This window comes from Propithecus coquereli, unplaced genomic scaffold, assembly GCF_000956105.1.
Source record: "Propithecus coquereli isolate 6110/MARCELLA unplaced genomic scaffold, Pcoq_1.0 Scaffold10, whole genome shotgun sequence".
In the NCBI taxonomy this organism is placed as follows: Eukaryota; Metazoa; Chordata; class Mammalia; order Primates; family Indriidae; genus Propithecus; species Propithecus coquereli.
This window is the reverse complement of record NW_012133858.1, coordinates 4,724,608-4,750,506: the sequence shown is the minus strand read 5'-3', so window position 1 is coordinate 4,750,506 and position 25,899 is coordinate 4,724,608. Positions and strand designations below refer to the sequence as shown.

At 52.9% G+C, this 25,899-nt stretch overlaps 1 protein-coding gene across 1 annotated transcript in view; it reads left to right on the top strand.

Moving 5' to 3' along the window:
- The first annotated feature begins 193 nt into the window (after positions 1–193).
- Positions 194–25,899, top strand: part of ADCY5 (adenylate cyclase 5) — a 151,688-nt gene continuing 125,982 nt past the window's right edge. The window contains exon 1 of the mRNA XM_012642407.1: positions 194–1,739. Coding sequence (XP_012497861.1) covers positions 615–1,739 — 1,125 coding nt within the window. The 5' untranslated portion in view covers positions 194–614. The remainder of the gene's footprint in view (positions 1,740–25,899) is intronic.

Below are 25,899 nucleotides of genomic sequence, written 5' to 3'. Positions count from 1 at the left end.
TCCCGCGTCCTCTCCACCCCCCATCCCACCTCCCCACCCCTCGTAAGGAAATAATGCTGGCTGGCTCCCGCACCTCCCAGTCGCTCCTAGTCCGCCGCGAGGAAAGGGCACCCGCTGTGTGTCCACGCCCGGACCCTAGCCTCGCCACCCTCTCCGCCGCCTCGCCCCGAGAGCAGCTGGGCTCCTCTTAGGATCTGCGAGCGCCGCGCCCGGGCACTGCCAGCCCCGGGGAGGCGCCGCCCGCAAGGACACCTCTCCGTCCCGCCTCGTCCGCAACTCCGGTCCTCGTCGGGCTCGACGCGAGCCAGGAATCCGGACGTCTCTCCGCTCGCGGCACAGCAGTCCGAACAGTCCCCGCTGCCCCAGCTCGGAGGCAACTCCACCTCGGACCTGGGATTCCTGACGCGGATTCTCAGCTACTTCTCACCTCGGAGCTGTGCCCTCCTTCGCTCAGGACGGGGGTGCCAAGATGCCCCGCTGCTGCGCAGGGCCCTGGGCCGCCCCAGACGTGTGACCCCAGCCTGGTCCCCCTACTCGGCCGTCCGCCTTCCCCTTGGAGACCCCCGGCCCGGCCCCCGGGGGAGGAGGAAGAAGACGACCAGGCCGAGAGGGGGATGTCCGGCTCCAAAAGCGTGAGCCCCCCGGGCTACGCGGCGCAGACAGCTACGGCGCCCGCGTCCCGGGGAGGCCCCGAACACCGCTCCGCGTGGGGGGAGGCCGACTCCCGCGCCAATGGCTACCCCCACGCCCCCGGGGGTTCGGCCCGCGGCTCCACCAAGAAACCCGGGGGGCCGGTGACTCCGCAGCAGCAGCGCCTGGCCAGCCGCTGGCGCGGCGACGACGATGACTATCCTCCGCTGAGCGGCGACGACCCCCTGGCCAGGGGCTTCGGGTTTAGCTTCCGCTCCAAGTCCGCCTGGCAGGAGCGCGGCGGCGACGACTGCGGTCGCGGCAGCCGCCGACAGCGGCGGGGCGCGGCCGGCGGGGGCAGCACCGGGGCGCCCCCTGCGGGCGGCGGCGGCGGCTCAGCGACCGCAGCGGCCGCCGCCGGCGGGACGGAGGTGCGCCCCCGCTCGGTGGAGGTGGGCCTGGAGGAGCGGCGGGGCACGGGCCGCGCAGCCGACGAGCTGGAGGCCGGCGCCGTCGAGGGCAGCGAGGGGTCTGGCGATGGCGGCAGCTCGGCGGGGTCAGGTGCGGGGCCTGGAACGGTGCTGTCTCTCGGCGCCTGCTGCCTGGCATTGCTGCAGATATTCCGCTCCAAGAAGTTCCCATCGGACAAATTGGAGCGGCTATACCAGCGCTACTTCTTCCGCCTGAACCAGAGCAGCCTGACCATGCTCATGGCCGTGCTGGTGCTCGTGTGCCTCGTCATGTTGGCCTTCCACGCGGCGAGGCCCCCGCTCCAGCTGCCCTACCTGGTTGTGCTGGCCGCCGCCGTGGGCGTGATCCTTGTCATGGTTGTGCTCTGCAACCGCGCAGCCTTCCACCAGGACCACATGGGCCTGGCCTGCTATGCGCTCATTGCCGTGGTGCTGGCCGTCCAGGTGGTGGGTCTGCTGCTGCCCCAGCCACGCAGCGCCTCCGAGGGCATCTGGTGGACCGTGTTCTTCATCTACACCATCTACACGTTGCTGCCCGTGCGCATGCGGGCTGCGGTGCTCAGCGGGGTGCTCCTGTCTGCCCTCCACATGGTGATCGCCCTCCGCACCAACGCCCAGGACCAGTTCCTGCTCAAGCAGGTAGGGACCCACCTGGCCACGGGACTGGATTGTGGGGTGGGCAGGCCTCGGCCAGACTCCAAAGAAAGGGATCCCTCCCTCACCCTTTCGAGTAGCGAAAAGAACTAGAGAGACAGGGCTTGACCGCTTCGGCTGTCTTGGAGCTTCTTAACCTGATCGGAGCCCCAGTGGCTTCATTAACAAAAAGAGTTCCCTTGTATTATTTGTTATGTTCCTCGCCCTGTGGATGACACGCACTAAACTGTAGTCATCGTTGAGGGGATGCAGTGAGGAAGGAGAGTTGGAGGGAAGATTATCTGGAGTAGCCACCATCATTTCCTGAGCTCTGTCCCCGAATACAAAAGGCCTCTAACAAAAGTGGCTGGACCCTCTAGCAACCGCCCCCTCCTGAGAGCCACTCCTGGTTTGTTAACCCAGTCTTGTATAGAGGGTTGGGGAGGGGAGACCTTGGGCACCCTTTGCCCCATCTTAAGAAGGAGACTGGATAATCCTGCCACACATTTGAGGCCGGAGTTTGGCAGCTGGAGATATTGCTGAACTTGAAGGAGGACTGACAAGTTTGTTTTGTTTACCAAAGCGCCCCACGCCAAAAAGCTGGCTTTCCCAAAGGTGGGAAGGAGCCTTGGAGATGTGTGTGCTAGCAGTCCCCCTTCGGGCTTGAGCAGAAAGCTGGTGTTGAACATCATGCCCCTTCAAGTGGGTGCTCCTGGTCATTGCTTGTGGTGGGGGCACTTTATCCCTGCTGGGACTTGTTGGGTAGCCTAGAACTGTGGGCTCAAGAAGAAATAAAACTTTAGCCTGGTTAACTGGTGCCTTTCCTGAAGGCTTCTGGAGAGGGGCATGCTTGCCATCCTGACCTCAGGGTGAGGGAGCCCGTCTGACATCCACACCTTCCTTTAGTGTCCCATTGTCTGTTTCATGGTCCTGGTCCATGACCTTTCCTTCGGCAGCTTGTTTGCATGTTGCTCCACTGTGAGAGTTAAGTGGGCCCTTGCTGCAGGCAAGTCTCTTGACCTTGGACCTCATTCACACCTCCACGCCTCTCTTGGCATCCACCTCCTCTGATAGAACCTTTTAACCATATTCCATTGTCATTTCCTTTCTCCTTCTCTTCACTTCTAACACCTTCCCTCAGACTGTGATCCTGTTGAGTATTGTGTCTTTCTTGAGGTGCTCTCCTGTATTGGCTTCTTGGACACAGTATTCTCTCATAGGTAATAGCACTAATATGGGTTTTAGGGTGCTGGGCTCTAGCTGAACCTACAGGGTGCTCTATGACGTATAATCTTTCTGGGCCCTTGATTTCTTTACTAGGGAATGAAATGCCCCTTCCACTTCCAACAGCCTCTGCCCCAAGCCTCACCTCCTGCAAGGAACCTTCTGCTTCTATTCTGGCCACATTGGTCTCTCCATCTTCTACATGGTTAACAGTAGAGTCAGAGCCACGGAGTGGAGCACTTAGTTATTCTCTAGTGTCCACTGGCTTTGCTCCCTGTCCAGTGTATCTGCCTTGGATGTATGAATCCTGAGATTATATGTGCTTTTTTTCTCCTCCGCTCTCTTTCCCTTGCCTAGCACAGTGCAGAGTACTTAGTGGGGATATAATAACTGCTTGCCAATTTGGTTGGGGTCCAATGAGTAGAGTGGGTGGGGTTGTGGTTACTAAACTAAAGTTTTTCTGATCTGGGATCAGAAGAAAAAAAATCTTTAGAGATCAGCTTTGAACTTGAGAGAGAAACCTTTTGAGAGGTGGTAGGTTAAAAAAGTTGCTACTATTGTTAGTGCTTTTAAAGGCTCCAACCCTTTGGACTGCAGGACCCATGCTCTCGGATGGTTGTATCTTTGGGGAGAGTTCCTGACTCGGGTGGATGTAGCTTTTCTGCAGAGGAAAGGACATGTCACCCATATGGGGCAGCAGAGATTTCCGGGAGAGTTCAGGGCGTTTTGTGAACCAGACTTGGGACAGAGGGTCTGATTACAGCCTTAGGCAATTCTGGAGATAGGATTTGGAGTCAAATCCCAGGAAACGGGTGCTGGACCTGGGCTGCTCCAACTCCATCTTAGCATGAAAATACCATTGCACCAACAGTATCTGTCTGTCTGACTGACTTTCCCTTCTAGTTCCTCAGGCTAATCCCTGTCCCTTCTCTCCCTACCCCCAGTCACTCCCACTTCATGCTTCTTTTACCCCTCTTGGTCTTTAGACCTTTGCTTGGCTGTAGGATTTGGGGTGGATTTACACTTTAACTTTTGCTTGCTCTGAGTATAGCAGAGCTTGTTTTGAGTGGTCAAGGACAAGGGAATGCAAACATTCTATTTGGCTTCAGAGAAAACTGTGTCTTTTTTTGTTTGTACTTGAGTTTTCCTTCTGATTATGCCTGATATAAAATTTGTCTTTCTTGAACAAACCCTGCTTGATGGTGGGGGGAGGCAATAGTTGGACAGTCCCACATTAAGCTCTGCCTCAAGTTACCCCTGAGCAGCAGGTGTGCGAGAGTGGTTTGGGTTAGATGTCTTGTTCTTTTCTTTGATGAAGACACATGTCTAGGTAAATGGGGTGGCAGTGGACAGTTTCTAATGTTGGGGCTTTGGGCACATAGTAGGCCCTCAGTGAACTTTATTGGCATTTCTCCACTTCTCCTGCAAAGCTGGTTCCTGTCCCATGGCCCAGGTCCTCAATATCATTGTCTGACCTGTGTATTTTATTCTTCCCACTTCCTCTTATGTTTGGGGCTCTGCCCTTGGCCCCAGTGAGGAGAAGCACTTGGTGTCTGGACTGGTGCCTCCTGATGGTTAGAGCAGCAAGAGGCAAGGTGCTGCAGCCTCTCTCTGGGGGATGGTGTTTCTTCCTTTTCTGTGTCTCTGGCTCTGCCCCTGGTGTCTGTCCTGCTCTCCCTCTGCTCGTTCTCTCTCTCTGCCTGCTCCTTTCCTCTCTGACTTCCTTTCTCTCCCGGTTCCAGTCCCCTGCTGCCGTCTGCCCACCTCTCCTCTGCCTTCCTGCCTGCTCTGCTTTCCCATCTCCTGCTCCCCACTCGCGGCCTCTCAGCCTCTTCTGTGCTCTTGTCTCGCTGTCGTCGCCTGTCTCCTCGCTGGGGTATAGTAGGAGCATCACGGGGTTGTTTTTTTTTTCTCCTCCTTTGCCTGTGAGAAGTCCCTCTGCTACACCCATACCATAAATAACACTCGAGCATCTGCCAAACACATTCCTCACTTGTGTTAATAGGCTGCAATGATGCCGGAGCCTGTTGCCATGGCAACCTCATTTTTGTTTGACTGTATCCCACTCTGCTACATAAAGCTTCTGCACGCACTGACACAAAAACAAGCATGCTCACACAACTAGTACATATGCTTAGCTGTTGAAGATTATTTTGGAGAGAACATCTTTGGGTCCAGTGGGGGTAGAGTGGTCACTTGAGCTCCAGAAGATGAGCATTTCTACCGTCCAGTGTTGCTCTAGGAGGTGGTAATGGATGGAAGAGCTCTTTGAAAAGTAGAGAGTCCTGTTCAAACGTGGGCTATTGTTATTACGCAGCCACATTAAACCCGCCTGATGTGGTTTGTGAGAAGATTCTGACTGAGTGGGTCCCTGTGAGCTCAGGAGAGCTGTTGGGGTTGTCCTTGCTGTGTGGGATGACCCGTTGCCCACCCCACCTATCTTTCTCCAGCTCCTTACACCCTTCCCCCACCCCTTTCAGAGAAGCTCAGTGATTTCATGCATTTCTTCCTTTGTGCCTGTTTGAACCCACAACTGTCACCAGTTGTTCCAGCAATCAGAAAGGCACAGGCGCCGTGTGGGTGATACTCTGTGACTGTGAGCACGTGTGAGTGTCTCTAGTGAGGAGGCAGGGGATGGATGAGGGTGGGGGCATGGACCAAGGATCGACTGACTACTGTGGCTGCCTGGGGGTGCATGTGTGTGTGTGTGTGTGTGTGTGTGTGTGCGTGTGTGTGTGTGTGTGTGGGCCTGCGCGCCCATGCACGTGTATGTGTCTGTCTGTCTGGCATGTAGGCTGGCCCGGGTGTTGCAGGTGGGCCTGGGGAAGCCTGTGTGTTAGCTTTGAAAGGAGATCATTGCAGCTCTGTCCTGTTTCTTCTTGGCTGGTAGTTGGCTTCCTGTGGCTGTTAGCCTTTCTGATTCTGGGCCTTGCTCACTCTTCTGACCTTGACCTCTGGCTCTTCAGGGAAGTACCCTGGATGCATCAGCCCCTTTACATAGTGAGACTGGGGGCCTGACTTGAATGGTTAGCTCCTCTGACCCCATGGAGTCCCCCTCTTCCCTTTCAAGAAACTTTCCTGCTGCCCACCTGCTCAGGAGCCTGGTGAGCCTCACTGAAGAGCCACTGCCTGGCTCTGGAACTTGGCCCAGAGGCTTGCCTGGTGGGTCACTTGTGGCTGCCCCACATGTACTGCTGGGCAGTGAGGAGGAGGGCACACAACCACCGCAACAGCTGGGCTTTTTCGGCCACCAGTTACTTCCTGATCAAGAGAAATCATCCTCAGTGAACTTCAGTGGCAACAGCAGGCTGGGGTGGGGATTGGCTTTGAATTTGGAGCAGAGGCTGCTCTGCTTGTCTTGCCTCAAGGCTAACTTGTATTTGCGGATTACATTTGCTAATTGTTTTCCATTATATTGCCTCCTTCTTTAGGTGGCTAAGAGGGGAGGGGAGCAGGAGTTGCTGGGGCTGGGGATCATCTTCTAGATCCCTGGGGCGCCTTGATCCCTGTCAGGAGGACTTCAGAAATGGAGACAGCCGAGGAGCAGAATGCACAGCTGCTGTATTTGCGGGAATGCTCACTGTTAATAATTCCGTCTGAGTTTTGATCTGCAAGCAAGAGCATGAGGTCTGTGTGCTATGGAACACAGAACAGTGTGCTCACGTTTGTGTATAAAGAGGACACAGACGATGTGTTAAAGAGTTTTAAAAGTCAGTGTAAAAGGCTTGGGCAGAAGCTCTCCTGTGCAGACAGGCCCTGGCCACGAGTCCCTCTGTCAGGGTGTAGCTGGAGCCCACGCAGGGCTGTGGGCCTTCTCTCCTCCTGAGAGGTGTGACTGCATCTACCACCTTGCTCCAGCCAAGGGGCGACCCAGGGAGGGAGCCTCTCTGGACAGTGCCAGCCTTTTGCTGGGTGACTTCTGGTCCACAGCTGCCTGCCTGGCACCTCAGTTAACTTTGTCTGTCGTGGGTCTAGCTTCTCATTGTTTACTTTCCAGGAGCGTAGCCTGTGCTGGGAATGGAACGTTTGCTCTGGGGCTCAAACATAACTGTGCCCATAAATCCTTTGGGTCCAGTTACGTAAGTGGTATTCTAGCATATCCTTTTCTCATCCATGCCTGTCAGATGAGGGTGGCTGGCTCATGGAGGGCAGGATCCACATTCCTTTTCTCTCCTAAACACAAAACTTCATGGAGATAATCGGAAAACCCTAATTTTTTTTTCCCTCTAGGCAATGTTCAAATGTAGGACAGGGAAGATCTCTGTTTAAGCATTGTGAACAAAACATGGGGGTTTCTAGTTAATGGACAGTGAGTTCACTGTGCGCCTGCCTTTTGGGGTGGCGGATAGAAGAAGCTGACAGGATCCTGGTTAGGTTTATAGGTGTATCCAGTTCACAGGAGGATTGAGGCCTCGTCTTAAATGCTGTGTTTGATTCTAGAGTTCAGAGGAGAGTGACCAGTTTGGTAAGGGGCCTGGAAACCTTGACTTCTGAGAGAACATTTGAAAGAATGGGGAATATTTAGCTGGGAGAAGAGCAAACCGTATCAGGCAAGAAAACCCAATGAGATAGGCAAGGCCATATTGCTGGGATCTCTGTTGTCAGATACTAGGGGAAGGACTAAGTTACTTCCTGTTGCTCCCAAGGGCAAATGGGTGGAAATAGTAGACAGATTTCACCTCCAGGCTGGAGATACCTTTCTAACCACTGGGGTTGCAGCAGTCAACCCAGATGCCTCTTGGGGGTAGCCAGCTTTGTGTCAGTGGAGGTGTTCAAGTGGAGACTAGGCAGCCATCTGCCAAGCTTGTTACTGAGACATTGCCTGCTTGGTGGAAGTTTGGGTGGGCCACTGTACCACTGATTATTAACCTTAGTGCATCATAATCACCTGAAAGTTTTTGAAAAATGCAGACTCCCAGGCCCTACTAGGAAGGTACAACTTCCAAAGGTCTGGGGTGGATTCCAGGAATGAGTCTATTTTTAAACAGCTTAGATCTAGTTTTCAAAGCTCCCTGGGTGATCTTGACAACCAACTCTTAGGTTTGAGATCCTTGGCCAAGATCAACGCTCATGTTATGCCCAACCCTGGAATTCTGTGGTTCAGTGTCTTGTAGCAGTGTGGCTGCCTCCTGAAGTCCTCTGAGGTGTCCTCTTATCATGCTCATCTCAGCCTGTGTTTAACAATCAATGTGTACATGCAGATCCATTGGGAGGTGTCCAGGTGGGGCTTGTGAGTGTGTACTGATGCAAGGATGCAGGTCTGAAAGGCCACGGGGTGATGGTGGTGGTGGTGAAGCAGGATGGGAGGGATGCCCAACCCTGGACTCATGTTCTCCTCTTTTCCCTTCCCCCAGCCATTCCAACCCCTCCTTCCTGTGTGAAGCAGAGCAACCTGTGGCTCACCATTGGGATAAGGGCTTGGTAGACAGATGGACCTAGGTTTAATTCCTGGTCTATTCATTCATCTGGTACATGGATATGAAAACCCTAAGGACACCCCAGATACAGTGGAATGGTACAGGATGTAGAAAATGAGGAGGTCAGGGAGTGGAGGGGCCAGGCAGGAGATGGGGGGATTAGGGAATTAATGAAACAAGGGGACATAGGACTTAAGGGAAGGAAGAGGAGATTGGATCTGTGAGTGTGGGGAGGGGAAGGACTTGGAAGTGGGGGCAGGGAGGCTCTCTGGGAACAATGTGGTATGGTCACAAGCAAAGGGGGGCCAGACAAACAAACATGAGGAGACAGTAGAGGCTTTATTCTTTAGGCCAGCTTCTTGTGTCACTGTGAACTTGTAATCCCCCACCCCCCACCCCCACCCACTACCTCTTGCTCTGGGAGGGTTTATGATCTGCTGCTTCTGGGCTTGAGGCCTCCTGACCGCACACTTTCAGGGGCTCCTCCCCTCTTCCCTTAGGGGCTCCCTGGGCTTTATAGCAGAGCTCACTGCAGTCCCACTTGGCTTTTGGAAGGGGTCCTGAGGGACCCAGTGCCTCACCTCCATCAGCGCTCAGCACATAGTAGGTGCTCAGGGAGGGTTTGAATGAATGAGTGAATGAATGAATGGGTGGTGGGGTGGGTGGACATCTGCACGCAGACTCTAGGCTCTGCTGAAGTGCTAGACCAACACCTCCACAGAAGGAAGCAGCGCAGCTCGGCTTGGAAGCCTATTTTGGTGGGTTGTAATCCTAAACTCTGAGCAGGGCTTCCAAAATCCCTCCTGCTGCAATTTAAAATGTGTGCCTTCTTAGAAACAGAGAGCTGTTGCCTGGCACTGCCGATACTACATCACTTCACGGATTTGAAAACCATCATTAAGTCATTCTTTCAGCCTTCTCCCTATTTGTTCAGATAACAATATTTATTAGGTGCCTACGTGTACCAAGCACTGTGCTAGGCCATGGGGTTTGTAAAGATGATTCAGACTAAGTTCTGGGCCCCTAGGCCTGCCTTTAGCCCAGGCTCTCCCGCTAAGTGTGTTCCTTGGAGGGACGTTAATGGATGTTCCATAGAAAGTAGTCCCCCCTTATCCATGGGGAATATGTTCCAAAACCCTCAGTGGATGTCTGAAACCATGGATAGTACCAAACCCTGTGTATACTGTTTTTTCCTATACTGTACATGCATACCTATGATAAAGTTTAACGTATATATTAGGCACAGTAAGAAATTAACAACAATAATGAATAAAATAAGAGCTGAGTGTGGTGGCCCATGCCTATAATCCCTGCTACTTTGGGAGGCTGAGATGGGAGGATTGCTTGAGCCCAGGAGTTAGAGACCAGCCTGGGTAACATAGCAAGACCCTGTCTCTGAAAAAATAAAAAAAATTAGCCAGGCATGTGGCGCACACCTGCAGTCCCAGCTACTCAGAAGGGTGAGGTTTGAGCGAGGAGTTCGAGGCTGCAGTGAGCTATGATCGTGCCACTGCACTCCAGCCTGGGTAACAGAGTGACGTGCCATTTCTTAAAAAAAAAAAAAAAAAAAAAAAAAAATCTAATAATAAAATAGAACAGTTATAACAATACACTGTTCACAATTTCCAATCTCAGCATGTGATTTCTTTCCTTTCCTTATTAAATTAAGAACTTTCATGTTTTCTCTTATAGAAAGCACTTTAGGGCTTCTCTTTGGCATATCCAAGTTGCCGGCATCATTGCTCTTGTACTTTGTGGCCATTATTAAGTAAAATCAGGGTAACTTGAACACAAGCTCTGCAATACAGTGACAGTTGATTTAATAATAGAGATGGCTACCAAGTGACTAAGGGGCGGGTAGCATGTACAGTGTGGTTATGCTGGACAAAGGGATGATTCACATCTCGGGCAGGACGGAGTGGGACAGCAAGAGATTTCATCATGCTGCTCTGAATGGCGCGTAATTTAAAACCTATAAATTGCTCATTGCTGGAATTTTCCATTGAATATTTTCAGACCATGATTGACCAGAGGTAACTGAAACCTCAGAAAGCGAAACTGTGGCTGGGGGGACTACTGTACATACATACAGTCTGTGTCAAATAAGTTTAGGAAATATTGGTGGATTAATAGAATTCTGAGACTTTAAAGCTTTCTATAGGTAATGTGCATAAAAGTTTCCCAAGAGGGGGATATTGCATGGAGCCTTTATCAAACACATTTGACCCCGGAACCATTTTTTTTCAAGTAACATGTTGGGGGGCTTATTAGTGTTTGTTAGAACATACTTTAGAGCACACCGCTTCAGGGGCTGGAAGGAGCCTTGAAGTTTCTCAAGGTCAGCCCCCTGCTTCTGGGGTGGACTTCCCCAAATACATGTAGACAGGGATATTTGGTGGTTTCCTCCCTCAGGAGGGAGGTTGCCCAGACTGCATTGGCTGGCTGCCTGTTTGCGAGTCTCATTCTCCATCTGGGTCAGAAATCCTTCATGAAGTAAAATGAGGGGGTGGCACGGACCAGGGAGTTGCCTCCTTTATCCAGCCTCAGTTTCTTTTAGGGATTTTCTGTTGTCAGTAGACATTGGAGCAGGTTGGGCTTCTGCACAATGACCCTTGGTGGGCCGGGGGTCCCTTAAATGTCTTTCTAGAACTTTTGCTTCAGGCACTGAGCGTGCGGCTGCCCATGGGGAAGTAGTGATGGGCCATTTCGGGTCCTCCTTCCCCAAGTGTTTCTTTCCCATTCCCACTCTCCAAAAGGAGGAAGCTCATAAAGAATATCGATGATAAACAATGAGCATATATTGCATCTTTACTGCACACCCGGCACAGGGCTAATTCCTAACGTGCATGACCTCATTTAAGCTTAATATCAACCCCATGAGGAAGACATTTTGATCCCCATCACACTGCTGCAGAAACTGGGATAAGAGAAGGTAAGTAACTTCCCCAAGGTCACACAGCAAGCATGTGACAGATGGTTCAGCACCCTGCCCCTATCCTCTGGGCATGTACCTTTCACTCATGCTAGCCAGACTTCCAACTCTTTGCACCTGAAGGTTTTCTCCGGCCTTGAGCCTTGGGGCCTGCTGGTAGGGCAGGTCAGATGAGCTGGGGAGTCACCGCCCTGAGAGCAGCTCTCAACCAGTGGCTGTTGGATGCTGCTGGATGGACACCCTGGCTCCCTTGGCCCTCGGGGGGTGGTGTCTAATTCTGAGGCTTGTGTTCTGCGTGGTCTCCCAAAGTTCTCCACAAGGATTAAGCACTGGTGACTCACAGTAGTAACAGGCTTGATAACACATTCTTCTTTTTCTCTTTGGCTTTATTTCCTTCCTTGCCTCATTGCTCCACTCCCCTACGCCCCTTCTAGTGTTTCCTGGGGTCACCTCCCAGAACCACATGTCCCCAAACCCTTGTCTCAGGGTCTTTTTCTAGGGGAATCTGAGAGAGAGTGGAGAAACCAGCATTCTAACCCAGGTTTGACTTGAGCACTAGGGAGGGTCAGAGGCTGCTTCCTGGGGACAAAAATGATTCAGGTACAGAACTCTATGGCAGACTTAGAACCTTAGTCCTGCCTGGAGCCCTTTTCTCCCATTTGATGACATATGTTTGTCTCTAGCAGATCAGTTGCTGGACTAGAGGAATAATGTGAAATTTGAAAAACAGTTCTCTAAAAGATATATTATGTTTTCAATTTTTACTTCTTAAAAATGTGTGGCTTTTTGTGCCCCTTCTTGTTTGCATTCTGACCTGTCTTCAAATTTCTATGCTACTGTTACAAGGTGGCAGCAGAATTTGTGACCTAAAAAAAAGAAAGTTTTCTTAGGATGAGAAACAGGGACCCTTGATTTGGGGTATTTTTTCTGTAACGCAGATCTGAAAGAAATTATGTGCTGACTAAAGGGCCTGCCAGCCTCTTGGCGAGGTTGTGACATCACTTGGTCAGTGGAGTCTGCAGGGACCTCATCTGCCAAGACAGTGCCTCCTCAGCATTTCTCTCGGTTTGACATTCAGCTTTTTGCTCTGATGGCACTTGCCCAGACCATTGCACTCAAACATCTGAAATTTAGTTTAGTTCAATTCAGTGCACACTTATTGAGCTCCTGCTGTGTGTGGCATAAACCCAAAGGATTGAGAGTGGCCCTTGCCAGAGAGGGTTGTCACATAGAATGAAAAAACTAGGCCCAGGTCCTTTTGTCATCCTGCATGTCCGTTACCTCTGGGTGGTCCTATGGGTGGTGGAGGAGGAGGGTTAGGGAGAGGGAGGGTAGACCAGGGGTTTTCTATCCTAGGTGCACCTTTGAATACCCTGGATAGCTTTGAAAATATACCTATGCCAAGGCCCAGAATCCTTGTATGAAACCCTCCAGGGATGAATCTTGGGCAGCCCCAGGGCTGAGACCTGGACCAGACAGCAGCTCAAATACCAGCGAAAAGGCTCAAATGCTTTTGTAGTTGATTAGCGTTTTATAGGTGACAAAGGACTTTTCTGTGTGATCTCGTTTGCTTCTCAGGACAGCTCTGAGAAGGCGATGGGTTAAAATAGGGCAAACATTGGCCCAGGGGTGACCCTGGTTGTGTGTGAGTTAGTTGCCTTGACCTCTCTTCCGTCTTTAAGCTGGGGACAAGAGATTCCTGACCGACGGGATCTGTTGTGGTATGGCCAAACAAGTTAATGCACATGAGGGCACTCTGGGAGCTGTGAGGCGGTTTACAGACCTGTGTTGCTGCTGTGGTTTTGGAGAGGAGGAAATAGAAGGTCAGAGAAGTTAAGTGACCTCCTTCAGGTCACACCACCAACTAGTTAGCTTAAGAGCTGCTATACAAATCCAGATCTCTGACTCCAAACCCCGTGTTCTTTTCACACTTGGGCCAGTACGGGGTTCGCCCTGTGGGGCCTTCGGAAGCTGTAGAAGGCCCAGCTGCTGTCAGGCGGTTGTGTCAGTTTGGTTTTGGAACACACGGCCTTCCTTCCCTCATGGTGTCTGGCTCAGATGGGCATTAAATGAGTTATCATTTCCGGAGCCTGCAGGGTGCTGTGCTGAAGTGTTTAGGGGGCACCTGGGATCAGCTATTCACCTATGAAGACTTCCTGAGTGGTTTTGTAGATGAGTGAGTAGGGACTGCGACCCAGAAGAGGGGTCAGAGTGATGCTAGGATTGCTCAGCTCTGGGTGAGGCTGCCTCATTGCCAGTCTTCTGGTGGCGTACATGGGACGGGGCGGGGGATGGGGGAAGGGAGGAGGCTGCTGGGGACTCCTCAGGATTGCCTCTCAGGACGGCCCTGGAGGCCGGACTCGGGTCTCTCTGTGGAGTAGCATTCAGTAGGTACGCAGTTTAGTGCTTGCTAGAGTGTTTCAAGGGTGTCTTTAAAGCCCAGCTCCCCAGACCCATCAACATCCTAAGCTAAACATCCTTTAGTTCTGCTTCAGATCGGCTTCTGTCCCTGCTGCTCTTCTAAAGAAAACTAAAGAGAAATGAAACTATTTTGCTAAGTGGATTGTCGAGATTTTATTTTCACATTTCTTTTGGGGATGGGCAGGCTGCTTATTTGTTCACTTAGTGTGTCCTAGTCTCTAGACTGTCTCTGGCCAAGTCCCTTTCCTGTAAGCATTTCGCCACACTGCGTGGAAGGAATCCATCTGCCCTGCGACAGGCACCCGGTGGGTCATGCCAGCTGGGAAGTGCCTGGACTCTGACATCTCAGCTGGGGAGGCTGCGGGTGGGGAGGGGCCAGAGCTGAATCCCGGGTGAGCGCCTCCTGGGGCCCTCCTGCCTTTGCACCATTTGACACCGTGAATGTAAATTAGAAACATCCTCATTTTTTTCTCTGTAGCATTTATGCTGGTGTATAATTTTCTCTTGGTGGATTTATTTATCTGTCTTTCCACTTGACTGCTGGCTCTCTGAGGGCAGGGACCTTGTCTGTTTTAATACCCGGATGTTTGCTGAATGTTATTGACAGTGCACATTCTCAGCTTCCATAGGGAGTTCTGACTTCAGCAGAAAAGGGCCCCCTGGGGACTCCCTCCCGGGACAGACATCTCCCTCCAGAGCCCACCTCTGGGCCCTGGCCTTAGCAAACACTGGTTGTCATCCCCCTCCCTCTCTGGGACCCCCACTGCTCTGTCGGGTGCTGTCAGGAAGCCTCTCCCCCTCCCTTTGTCCCTTCTCTTCTTCCACCTTTGTCCTTGTGGCTTTTCCTGCCCACTGCCTCCTCCCCACTCCCCTTTTTGCAGGCCTAAGATGAGGGAGGTCCTCAAAGACAGGAGGCAGGCTCGTGGGCATATTGAAGAACAACAAATATGAGCATGGGTCACTACCCAAAGTCGGCAAAGGATTCCTCATTCTTCTCAAAGCAGCCCCACGAAACAGCAGTTCCCGCAGATCGGGATAAACTTGCTCCTGGTTTATGGCCACGCGTTACAGTGCTTGTGTGGCCCCAGTTCTCACCTCAAGTGCCCAGGGCTGAGCCTCAAGCTTTCTGGGTGGGTTCACCTCAAGGAACCCATCAGAGCTGAAGGTGTGGGCAGCGAAGCACATCGAGGAGCTTTGCCCTAATCCCAGCGTCCGGACGCATCCGGGTGGCCCGGGCTTCGGCGTGTTGTAACGCTCTGGGCGATGCTGACGTGCACCAGCACTGAGAACTGCCTCCCCGAGCCCCCTCATCACGGAGGGGCCATGTGATGGCACCGAGTCTGATTATGGCCGTATTGAAAGGCACATTGCTTATATCTAAAGGGTTTATTGTGGTGATTCAGGGAAGAGCAATGGCCACTGAAAATGATTGCAGGAGTGTAAGAGGGGAAGAAAACTTGGTTGGTGGTTGGTGTATAAAATCTTGTCAGGCAAGGCTGTGGCTTGGTATATTTATGTGGCTCTTATCACCAGCAATTAACCCCAAGCATGGCTCGATAAATGGCCTAGCGCCGTGCTGTCATAACTACAAGAATATTTTAGAAAAAAACTGCTACACTTGACTGCTAGACTGTCTTAGCAGAGCTGTAAACCTTGCATTTCTGAAAATCTGTTAGGTGCGAACAAATGCCTGTGGATCGGCATTAACTCTTCCTTCCTCTCTTTTCTTTACGTGATATTTCGCTTCCGAGTGGGGAGAAATCGTGTGGACACCTGTGGCCTTCCCACCCTCAGCCACGTCCGTTAATCTCTCTGGATCTCTGCCCAGCTCCACGGTGAGCTGGGAGCGTCTGTAGCAGATGCTCAGTGAGTGTCTGTGGCTGGACGAATGACTGCTCAGAGTCACCAGCGGGCAGGTAGCAGGGTTTGTCCCCCACTCTTACTTTTTCTCCACTTCTACAGCGCATGAAAACCAACGAATTGTATAGCTGGCGACTCCCATTTGCACGTGTTGTGACTGAGAAAGTAAAGAAAGGTGACCTGCAGGATGAGGAGACAGGGCTGGTACCCCGAGAGGGTTTCCTTCCTGTCCATCTGAGGTCAGCTCTTTCCGGGCACCTTTGGCTCAGGCCAGGAAGTTCAAGGACCCCTTTGTGCTCTGGAAGGACAGGGGAGCGGAGGAAGTTGGGGCGCATCTGAGAACTGAAAACGTTGTCAAGCACCCGCTGTGTGGGGCTGGGGCCTGGGCTCCACCCAGGACGGGAAGATGTCCTCGGGTCTAATCCTCCACGGGAGGCCACATGTGGATTTCGATGTGGTCTTTCTTTGGAAAGGGGTTAGCTGGGGAGAGTTAATTTTGGATTTTGCTTTACATTTATTTTTAAAGTGGAATATTTCTCCAGCATTGGTGACAATGGCCTAGAAAAGCCCGTTAGTCACCATCTGACAACTTCCCGTGTGGGGTTTTGCTGCCTTTGCTGCTTCCCCACCTGACGCCCGGGGGGTGACTTCAGTTCTCTACCTCTGAGGCCTCTGGGTGATTTCACTGGCAAACAGGTCCATGGGGAACTCCTACTGCCTGAAGTGGTGTCACCCTCTGCTTCGATCCGGGGGTGTCTGGGGACCAGGGACAGCTCGCAGGGGTAGAGGGTATGATGGCGTCCAGGCAAGGCCTCTGCCGGCGTCCAGCCTGCGTGCCCTGTAGTCTTCTTGCTCTTTACTTTTGCTCTTTTTCTGCTCCTGGAAGTAAAAGGAAAGTCACCCTCAGCCTGGGATTTACAGAACAGACCTGATTTCTCCTAAAGGAACTGGAAGATCTGGAGTGCCCATCACGCGTCCCCTGGGTCTCTCTAGGTCCTTTTGTGGAGCAGGAAGAGGGTCTCTGTGTGTCTGCTGTGGGAGGCTGTGCTGAGGAGTGGAGGAACGGGGGAGAAGGGCTTTGCCGAGAGATGGGGAGAGGGGCTGAGGCCGCCTGCCTAGATGAGCTGGGCCTCCGCATCTCGATGCTGGGCAGTGGCTGGGACAGGTGAGCTGGGAGGCACAGTTGTTTGGTTGGACTGGGGGGCCGGTGGGCATCCTCTTCTCCAGCAGAGTCTAGTAGCCCAGAGCCTTGGGTTTTCCAGAAGCAAGAAACCTGGGCCGGCTACACAGGTGGGATGTGCCACCCTGATGGTGCATGGGTGACCCACGCTCTCCCGCCTGCCCTCGCCCCTGCCTACCCTATCCCTCTTGAGAATGGCTCTGATGAGCCTTAAAGGAAGGGCCCTCTCTGTTTATGTGAACTGTGACATCTCTAGGCCCCTGGCGTGAAGAAACCTTCAGGAAGCCACCTTACTGGCAAGTGGGGTGGGTGGGGAACACTCCTGAGATGACAGAACTTTCTTTGTCTTCTGCTCTGAGGAGAAGAGGGCTTTGTGATCTCAGATGAGGGGCTGAACACAGGCACTCACTGGGGGTGGGGGTCCCTCCTTTTCCTTGGGGCGCCCTCTGGATTCGAAAGTGTCCTAATAGTCTGCCAGGTGTGCCCTGGGCCATGGCATCCAGGGCTCTGTGGGAACAGCATCTCTCTTTCTTTTCCATGCTCCGGCCTGGCCACTGTGCTCATGAGCCCCCGGGGCTTAGGGAGTGGAGAGGAAAGAGGAGGCTTTGTCCCTCCCCTCGGGCAATGTTCAGCCTGATGGAAATCTACCTTCCTAAAATAGGGCAATATTGCCAATTCCTACCATTTATCACAATTTATGATGTGCCAGGCACAGTGCTGAGCACTTAGTAACTTATTTTGTTCTTGCATGTATTGTCTTTTCTTTTTATTAGATAAGAACATTTTATAGATAAGGACATAGAGGCCCAGAGAAGCTAAGTGCCTTGCTTAAGGTCTTACTGTTAGAAAGTGATACAGTGAGGCCCCAGTGCTCAGACTCTGAGCCAGTACTTCAGTAGCTCCCAAACTAGTGTGTGTAAGAATTCCCCAGGAGGTCTATTTAAAGATGTGATTCCTGGGCCCCTTGTCAAGAGAGTCTGATCCAGGTCTGGAGTAGAGCCCAGGAATCTGCATCTTAAATAGGCAACCCCGAACCCCCATTTGAGGCAGGTGCCCTGATGACACAGTTCCTACATTCCCCTTTCCAGGTGGAGAAAGGATTGAGGTTTTAGGCTTCCCCTTTTCCGGTGTACTGGAGAGTGCCAGGTCCCTCCAAGAGACAGAGGTTCCTGTGTTCGTTGCACCAGGAGGCAGGCTCGGGGAAGGCCGAATGTGATTGTTACATTGAGGGTGGGAGGGAACTTCCTGCGGAGCCTGTGCCTGGTGAACCTCAGGGGACATAGCTGGAGGAGGCTTTGGAGGAAGCAAGGGAGAGAGGAGATGGAGACATTCTATTTAACCCAGAGATCAGGAGCTAGGAAGTAGCCTGGTAGCAGAACATATGTCAACAGCTCAAGAGAGGAGGCAATCAAAGGGATTTTCAGGTGACCACACGGATACCCGCTATGATACTGCAGTGCGTGACTGCAGGCACAGCAGTCCTGATAAGCAGACATCCGCGTCTGCCTCGGTTTCCCCATCTGTACAACAAAGATCAGATGATCTCAAAGGTCACGCCTATATGTACATCAAAAGGTACACTAGGGTCAGATAAGAAAGGACTGCACTCCACAGGCCCGGACAGGGAGTGCAATGGGGATAGAAACGCTGCAAACCTGGGGCGACAGAGAGTCGTGAGGCCAAGCAGTGCACAGTTCTCAAATATTTCCTTCTAGCCTAACCTTAGTCATTGGTCCCTGTCCATCAGTCCTCCTGGCCAGTGTCCCTCCATCTGCTTGAACTCAGCATGTCCCAAAACAAAATTGATCATCATCCTTAACTTGACTTCATTGTTGTTAGTGCCAGTTTTCTCTTTGCCTGGGTGCTGGTGTTAAATGTTCGCTGGACTGAATCAGTTAACGAATGTCTAGCGTGTGTTAGGCACTGGGAAACAAGGATGAATGAGCCACAGACTCTGCCTTCAACAGCAAATCCGTAAATGTGCCGCCGATGTGCGCAGCTCTGTCCTAAGTACTTCACTTACGTTAACTCATTTAACCCTCACAATAACCCTGTGAGGTAAGCACTGTTGCTGTTGCCCCCACCGTGCAGATGAGGATGTTGAGGCATGGTAGGTCAAGTAACTAGCCCGCGTTCACACAATGAGCTGGGAAGCCTGGCTCTGGAGTTTGGGCTCTTACCTCTCCGCATTGCTACTGCCCATGGCCAGGGAAGGGACCTGCACCTATACCTGCCAGGCACAGCGTGGTACTTGTGGTTTGCTGGCCATGCCAGAGAGGGAATAGTTTAAGTTTGTCTGGTTTCAGGGGTCATAAGAGGCCTCCCAAAATACTTATGTTTTGAGCTGCTTGGAGGATGAGTAGGGGTTTCAGGGGCAGAGACACGGGAAGGGGCAGCTGGAGGGACAGCAGAGCAAAGGCGTGGAGGCAGGAAACTGCCTGGAGCTTGGGAGAGTGGCAGAGTGCGGTGGCAACAGTGAGGTTGCTATAGGTGGGACTAGGTTGGGAAGAGTCCACACTTCTGCGCCAAGACATTCGGTGTTTTTGGAGGCAGTGGGGATCTCTAGAAGGCTGTGAGCCAGAGAGTGGGTAGATGTGGTCCCATCTGTGTTTAGAAAGGTGGCTCTAGTGTTGGTGTGTGGAGTAGGTCCATAGAGGGAGAGCCTGGAGACTGATGATGGGTGGGGAGGCAACTGCCATTGTCCAGGGAGGCCAGAGGAGGCCCACTGGGGAGCTTGAGAACCACGGCCTTCAGACAGGACAGGGAGCCCCTGGGCATCTGCCTCTTAGCTTCTTCCTGCCTTGGTTACCAGTGGTGCTAAGCTCCCTCCCCCAGACCATCCCTAGTGTCTGGGGAACTAGATATCATCTCCTCCCCAGGGGACCTGGATGATCCCAAGGGCCCTCCTCCTTACTTTTTCTTAGGCTTTAAATATCCCATATTAGCCTCCATCCTTCAAATTAACAGGGCTCTGCCTTCCTCCAGGTGTTACATATCAAGATTCAACCTCCAAGCTCCTCCTCCCTCTGGGACCCAGGAGCCCCCACCCCCACCAATCCCCACTTGGTGTCTCCGAGGCCCCCACTCCTTGCCCAGGACCCTGGCGTCCTGGCCACCCTGAGCCCTGACAGAGCCCTTGGCACTGCTATAGGCCCTGTGTGCCACCCCCACACACTGCCTTTTTTCAGGGGCCGCCCACGAAGTACGTATGGAACTCTTTTGTTTATTCCTGGGGTGCTTCCCCAATTACGGTGTTAGCTCCTACAGGGAGGAACTTCACCGTGTTCACTGCTGTGCTGCCTGCAGAGGGCTTTTCTTGGCCAGAGCCTTGACTTTCTGAGTCTCGGTGCTACCCCCACAGGGTTGTGTTGAGCACTGAATGTGATGATGGATGCAAATAAAAGCCCTTGATAAATGACCTGAGGTCTGTCCCAGTTCTAGTTAGTCTGTACTTTTAAAGTCCCACCCAATTTCAGGAGAGCTCGGTGTTGCTCTGACTGCCCCGTGTCTTGATGGCAGTACAGAGAGTAGAGAAGAACTGCATTGCCTCTGAGAGGAGGTGGAAGAAGGGCTAGTCCTGAGCCATGAGATTTGCCCCCTTCCCGGCCCTGTCCTTGTTCTGGCTGTTGGTTGCCAAGTGAGGAGCACAGACGTCCTGGAGCCAGGCTGCCTCCAGAACCTAACTGGGACCTGCCTGTGAGCTGGGGCCGGGGCTGTGGGGAAGAGGGGGGCATACATCTGCTTCTCCCAGATGTGCTTCCTTCTGCAGCTTCATCAGGACACATATGCGTGCAGTGTAGGACAGCAAAACCACCCACGGACCACCAAGGGCCTCATTGCGAAGAGAGCTCTGTGCTCATGGGGCCTGTTGCAGGGAAGGCCACGCATGGCAAAGGCCTGAGAAGTCAGATGAGATGCCCGAGGGACCTGGCAAGGGCGACAGACAGCCAGGACGATGAGTCAAATCCCCTGCACCCCAGGGAGTGTCGAGGGGGCAGGACCCATGCCTAGGGTGTGAGATAGTGGTGATGTCCACAGCGTTCTTCTGGCTGATCAGACCTTTGGGGCCGGCCAACTGGGTGGACGGTTGGAGGACTGATGGGAAGCGGCTGCCAGCTTCCTGCCTGATCCTAACCTTGTATGTGCCAGGCTGGGCCCCTTCTCTCCAGCACTCAGCTACCCTAACCCTGAGAGGGGCCCTCCTGCCAGGGCTGCGCTCTGGACGCCCGGGGAGGGGCTGTGCCATCGCCAGAAACCACAACAGACCCTGACCCTGGCTCACAGAGGCGGTCTCGAAATGGACCTTTTTTTCTTTTGGCTAAATTAACATTTGGCATTTCAGGGTGCTGGCCCCACGCCCGGCCACTCTGGCCTTCTGCCTGTCAGCTCCTTTGAGGCTATTTTTGCCATTCACTTATTTGTTAACTATTATTGCTCCCCAGGACAGATGGGCACACACACACACTGACTTGCATACACACACACACACACACACACACACACACACACACACAACGCCCTTCAAAACTGGAGACCATTGGAAAAGCCAGCCAGCACCCACCAGGCTGAATGTGGGGTGGAGGAGGAGAAAGATCAAAAGGGTGGTCGTCCTGAGTCAGGCTGGAGGAGGGGCTGTGTGGGTGGCAGGAGGTGACCGCCTCCCCGGAAATGCTCCACCCCCAAGGCCTCTCTGTGCTTGTTGTCTTGCCCTGGTTAGGGGATGGTTCTACACTGGGAAGGGCTCATTTGTGAGATTCTACCTGGGCCATCTTTCCAGATAAATCAGTGGGGGGCCTTGGACCCCTAAGGGCCCCCTGCTAGGACACAGGAGAGCACTTGCCTTTCTACTGGGGAGGGCCTGAGGCTTGCTCCTCTGTCCCGCTTCTCTGTCCTACTCCACCAAGCCCCCATCTTCCAGAGGAGGGAAACTTGGCTCCTGCCTTCAAAGAGCATCCAGCCTAGTGGGCAAGCCTGGGCTCTGCTTGTGAGCTGAGCAGTCCACAGTCTGTCTTGCCTGAGCCAGCCTAGCATTCTATCTCAGGGCAGACACCCGCCCCTCGGTCCCGCACAAACCCGCGAGCCCAGCCATGTGCAGGGCCAGCCCATCCACTCTGGGGCCAGGGCCTCGCCATGTCCCCTCCACACCTGACGCCGGGGCTCTCAAAGGCCAGTGTGGAACCACAGGGAGAGCAGAATGAGAAGTTGGGGAACTTCTGCTGTAGGCTGCCCAAGGCCTTTCCTTTCTTTGAGCCTTGGCCTGTGCATGTGAGAAATGGAAACAATGTTCCTTGCTACCTCCAAGGCAGGGAGTGAGGACATTGGGGCCTGGGGGACACTGCCTACCCAGGTGATGACCATGCTCAAGACCAAGGCCAGACCTTCTTTGCCCTCTCAGGCCGCTGCCTCATCTGACCCACTCCTGAGCCCAAGCCCAGGGCAGCCTCGGTAATTGGCCTGTCCTCTCACTGCAAGGTGCAGAGAAGTATTATCTCCTGTCCATGAGGTCAGCCCTGTCCCAGGAGGGACAGAAGAGAAGTCTGCTCTGCTCTGTGCAGCCAGATTAGGCTGCACAAAACTTTCTGGGCTCCTGTCAGGCTGGAATGGCAGGTAGGGATCTATGTCTCTCTTCCCTACTTGAGAAAAGACCATCCCATTGACTTGTGTGCATGCCCCCTCCCCTGGAGTGGCCACAGCCCTTGGACTCTTCTGGAGCCCCATGGCCTCTGAGGGCTCCCAGCAGCATGAGGAGGGCCTTGATGAGAAGGACACTAAGCCCGCTGCTGGTGGGCACGGCCTCGATGCCATTGTCATATTGTCTGAGAACAGGCGAGTCCTCATGGCTGGGCATTCTGGTGAGGGTTAGGGGAGTGGGATTTGCAACCCCTCACCAGACATGAGCTGAGCGCACTGCCTCCTCCCTGCAGCCATGACTCAGTGTGCTTGGGCTTTGTACTCAGGCAGCTCTGGGCTTGAAACCCAGCTCTACCACCTGCCTGTATACAAGAATTGGACAAGTGACTACAACTGTCTGACCCTCAGTGTCCCCATCTGGCACTTGGAGCTGTTGATACCCACTCCACAGGGCCGTTGTGAAATTATTGAACTCATCTGTATAAAACACCTGGACCTTCGCCACTGTCCGTGGAAATCCCAGATGGCCCAAGAGGAAAGAGGCCAAGTCTACTAAATGCATAGCTCCTCTGGCAACTGCCCACCCTCATTTTTTCATAATCTTGTGTATTTTAGCTTCTGGCTGCATTAACTGCTCACCCAAACCTAGACTCAGCTTTGATACCACTTTGCTGAGAGAAGGGGAAGAAAGCCTGACAGGGTAAGAGCCAGGCAGAACACTTCGTTTACCTCTCTTCCCAGGAAGAAGCTGGCAGTCCCAGGGCCTGCACAGTTTTCTGCCTCCCAGTGAAGACTGCGTTATTATGAGCTAATGTCTGTGCTGTCCCTGGAGTGGCCAGGGAAGAAACACTGGGTAATGTGATTATTACAACAGTAACAATAACAACAACAACACACCAACAAGCACACACATTTACAGAGAAGGCCGCAAGTCAAGAGGCTGGCTCCAGGCCAGGGCTGTGGTTAGCGCACCAGGGATGGCTGTGGCGCTTGAAGGCGGCAGGTTTCAGGCTTTTCATGTTCAACTCTCTCCTGCAGTCCTCCTCCATTAAATAAAAAGTCTACGGGACAAATCAATAAGTCCTTTTCACTATAGCATAGCAGTTGGATTTGATACAATGTGGTCTTGTGGCCATCTGGGGGCTGGTGGAGGTCTCAGAAAGGGAAGCAGTGGGCTTTATCTGTCCTGCGTGTCCCTACAACCTGCTCTTTACTTGCCCATTCAGAATTCCTTCCACCCAGACCTTGCCCACCAGCTACGCTTGGGTGGCGATTACAGCCTGGATACAGTGGGCAATTGCCCTGTGAGAACTCTCCATGGCTTAATCTGATGGCCAGTGTGCCACACCCAGGTCCTGGATTTAGGAATAGATGTCATAATAAGATAAGGTCTGTGCTGCCCAGAACTGGCACAAATGCTAACATAGTATGATGTGGTTACAATAGTGCAGTGGCTAAGGACCACCTGTGTTCGAATCCTGGCTTTGTCACTTATCAACTGTGTGACCAGGGGTAAGTTACCTAACCTCTCTGGGTCTCAGCTTTCACAGCAGAAAGTGGAGATAATAAAAGCAACCTACCTCATAGTGTTGGTAAACATGCTCATAATAGTGTGTGGCGCACGGTAAACACTATGAGGGTTTGCGCTTCTATTAACGGTTACTGTTTCAACAGGAGCAATAGGGGTACCGATAGGGATTTCCACCTTTGGAGTCTGTTATATGTTGAATTGTGTCTCCCAAAAAAGATGTTGAATTCCTAACCCACAGTACCTGTGACCTTATTTGGAAATCGGGTCTTTGCAAATGATCACATTGAGGTGAGGTCTTTAGGGTGGCCCTAATCAACATGACTGGTGGCGTTATAAAAAGGGGGAGGTTTGGACACAGAGACAGACACACAGAGGGAAGATGACCTGAAGACGCAGGGAGAACGCCCTCTGCAAGCCATCGCATACCTGAGGCTACCAGAAACTGGGAGAGAGGCGGGGAACAAAGTCTTCCTTCTGGGGAACAGACCTCAGAAAGAACCAACTCTGTCAACACTTTGATTTTGTACTTCTGGCCTCCAGAACTGTGAGATGATGCATTTCTGTTGTTTAAGCCATGTAATTTGTGGTATTTTGTTGCAGTAGTCCTAGCAAACGATGCAGGGTCTGATGGGGATATTGTACACTGCCTCCCACTACAGCCCTGAGCTGCTTGCCACCCCTGGGGGAAGAACAGTGGGGGACTGAGGAGGCCGGGGCCTGGGGCCTGGGCCTGGTGGCTTTGGCTGGTCCAGACTCTTCGGCCATGTAGGTAAATGAAGATGGGGCCATTTGTAGAGCATGGTGTGCAGATCACTCACCCCCTCACTCCCGCCCTGCCTTCCTGCCCCTCGCCTCTGTTTCCTAGGGCACTCTCCACCTCACCCGTGCTCTAGGCAAGAAGAAATGGAGAAGGGATATAGTAGATCTCTGGAGAGGACAAGTCTAAGCGGGGTTTTGGCCTGAGCATCTCTGCCCCTCTTTTCGCCTGTCTCCTGGAGCCTTAACTGATCTCTAAGCAGGAAGTGGTCTGCCTGTCTCTGGGCGTGTCTGTGTGTCTGTGCGTGTGTGTGAGTGTGCATAGAGAATGTCCCTCATTAAGCTGCTGTGGCCTCGTGACCATGACTCATAAACCTACAATCGGGCTGTGCTGGACAGAGACCTGTCCCCACGGTGGGTGAAGCTGGCTCCCGAGGTAGCAGCCAGCGCCAAGGCCCTCCACAGCGCACCTTGGCAGCCAGCCCCCGCCTGCTCCCTCCAAAGAACAAGTTGTTCAGTTTCATTTGCGGGAACAGATACATCCTGAGCGTCTCCGTGCGCACGGCCTGGGGATGCGGTTCTGAGGAAGGTGCAGGCCTCACCTGCAGGGAGCTTGTCATTTGTGTGAGGTGCCGGGGTGGGGGGTGGGCTATCTACAAGTACACAAATAACTCTCAAGACCAGGTATAAAGAAATAAGGATCATGGGCAAGCACAAGTTGAGAGTGGGGAAAGGTACTCGGAGGAGGAGGGGAGCTGAGGGGCTGCTGGGAGGGTTGGAGTTGGGGAGAGCCCAGGGAAGCCTTCATGAAGGAGGTGGCGTTGAGAGGGGCACCAGCGTTGCCACCAGTGGAAGGGCAGAAACAAAGCTTGGAAGCTGGAGTGTACAGAGTATTTCTGGGCACACTGAGTCTTCCCGGGTGACCCAAGTGCAGGGTCTTCCCTGGGGCAGGCGGGAGTTGGGGCTGAAAGTATAACATCCTGCTGGCCTCGGGTGCTGGGGCGAGGAGTGGCTATAGAACGCACTGTAGAAGGGGATCCACTGAAGCTCGCCGCAGGCGGCCATGGTGTGGGGTTGGGCAGGGAGCATTTGTGGGATGTGGAGCACGTGGCAGGAGCCCTGGGAAGGTCTGGCAAGGCCAGCTGGGGAGTATAGTGGGAGCAGGAAGGAGGGGGTGAAGGGAGAGACGTTTCTCTTGGAAAAGTGACAGGATT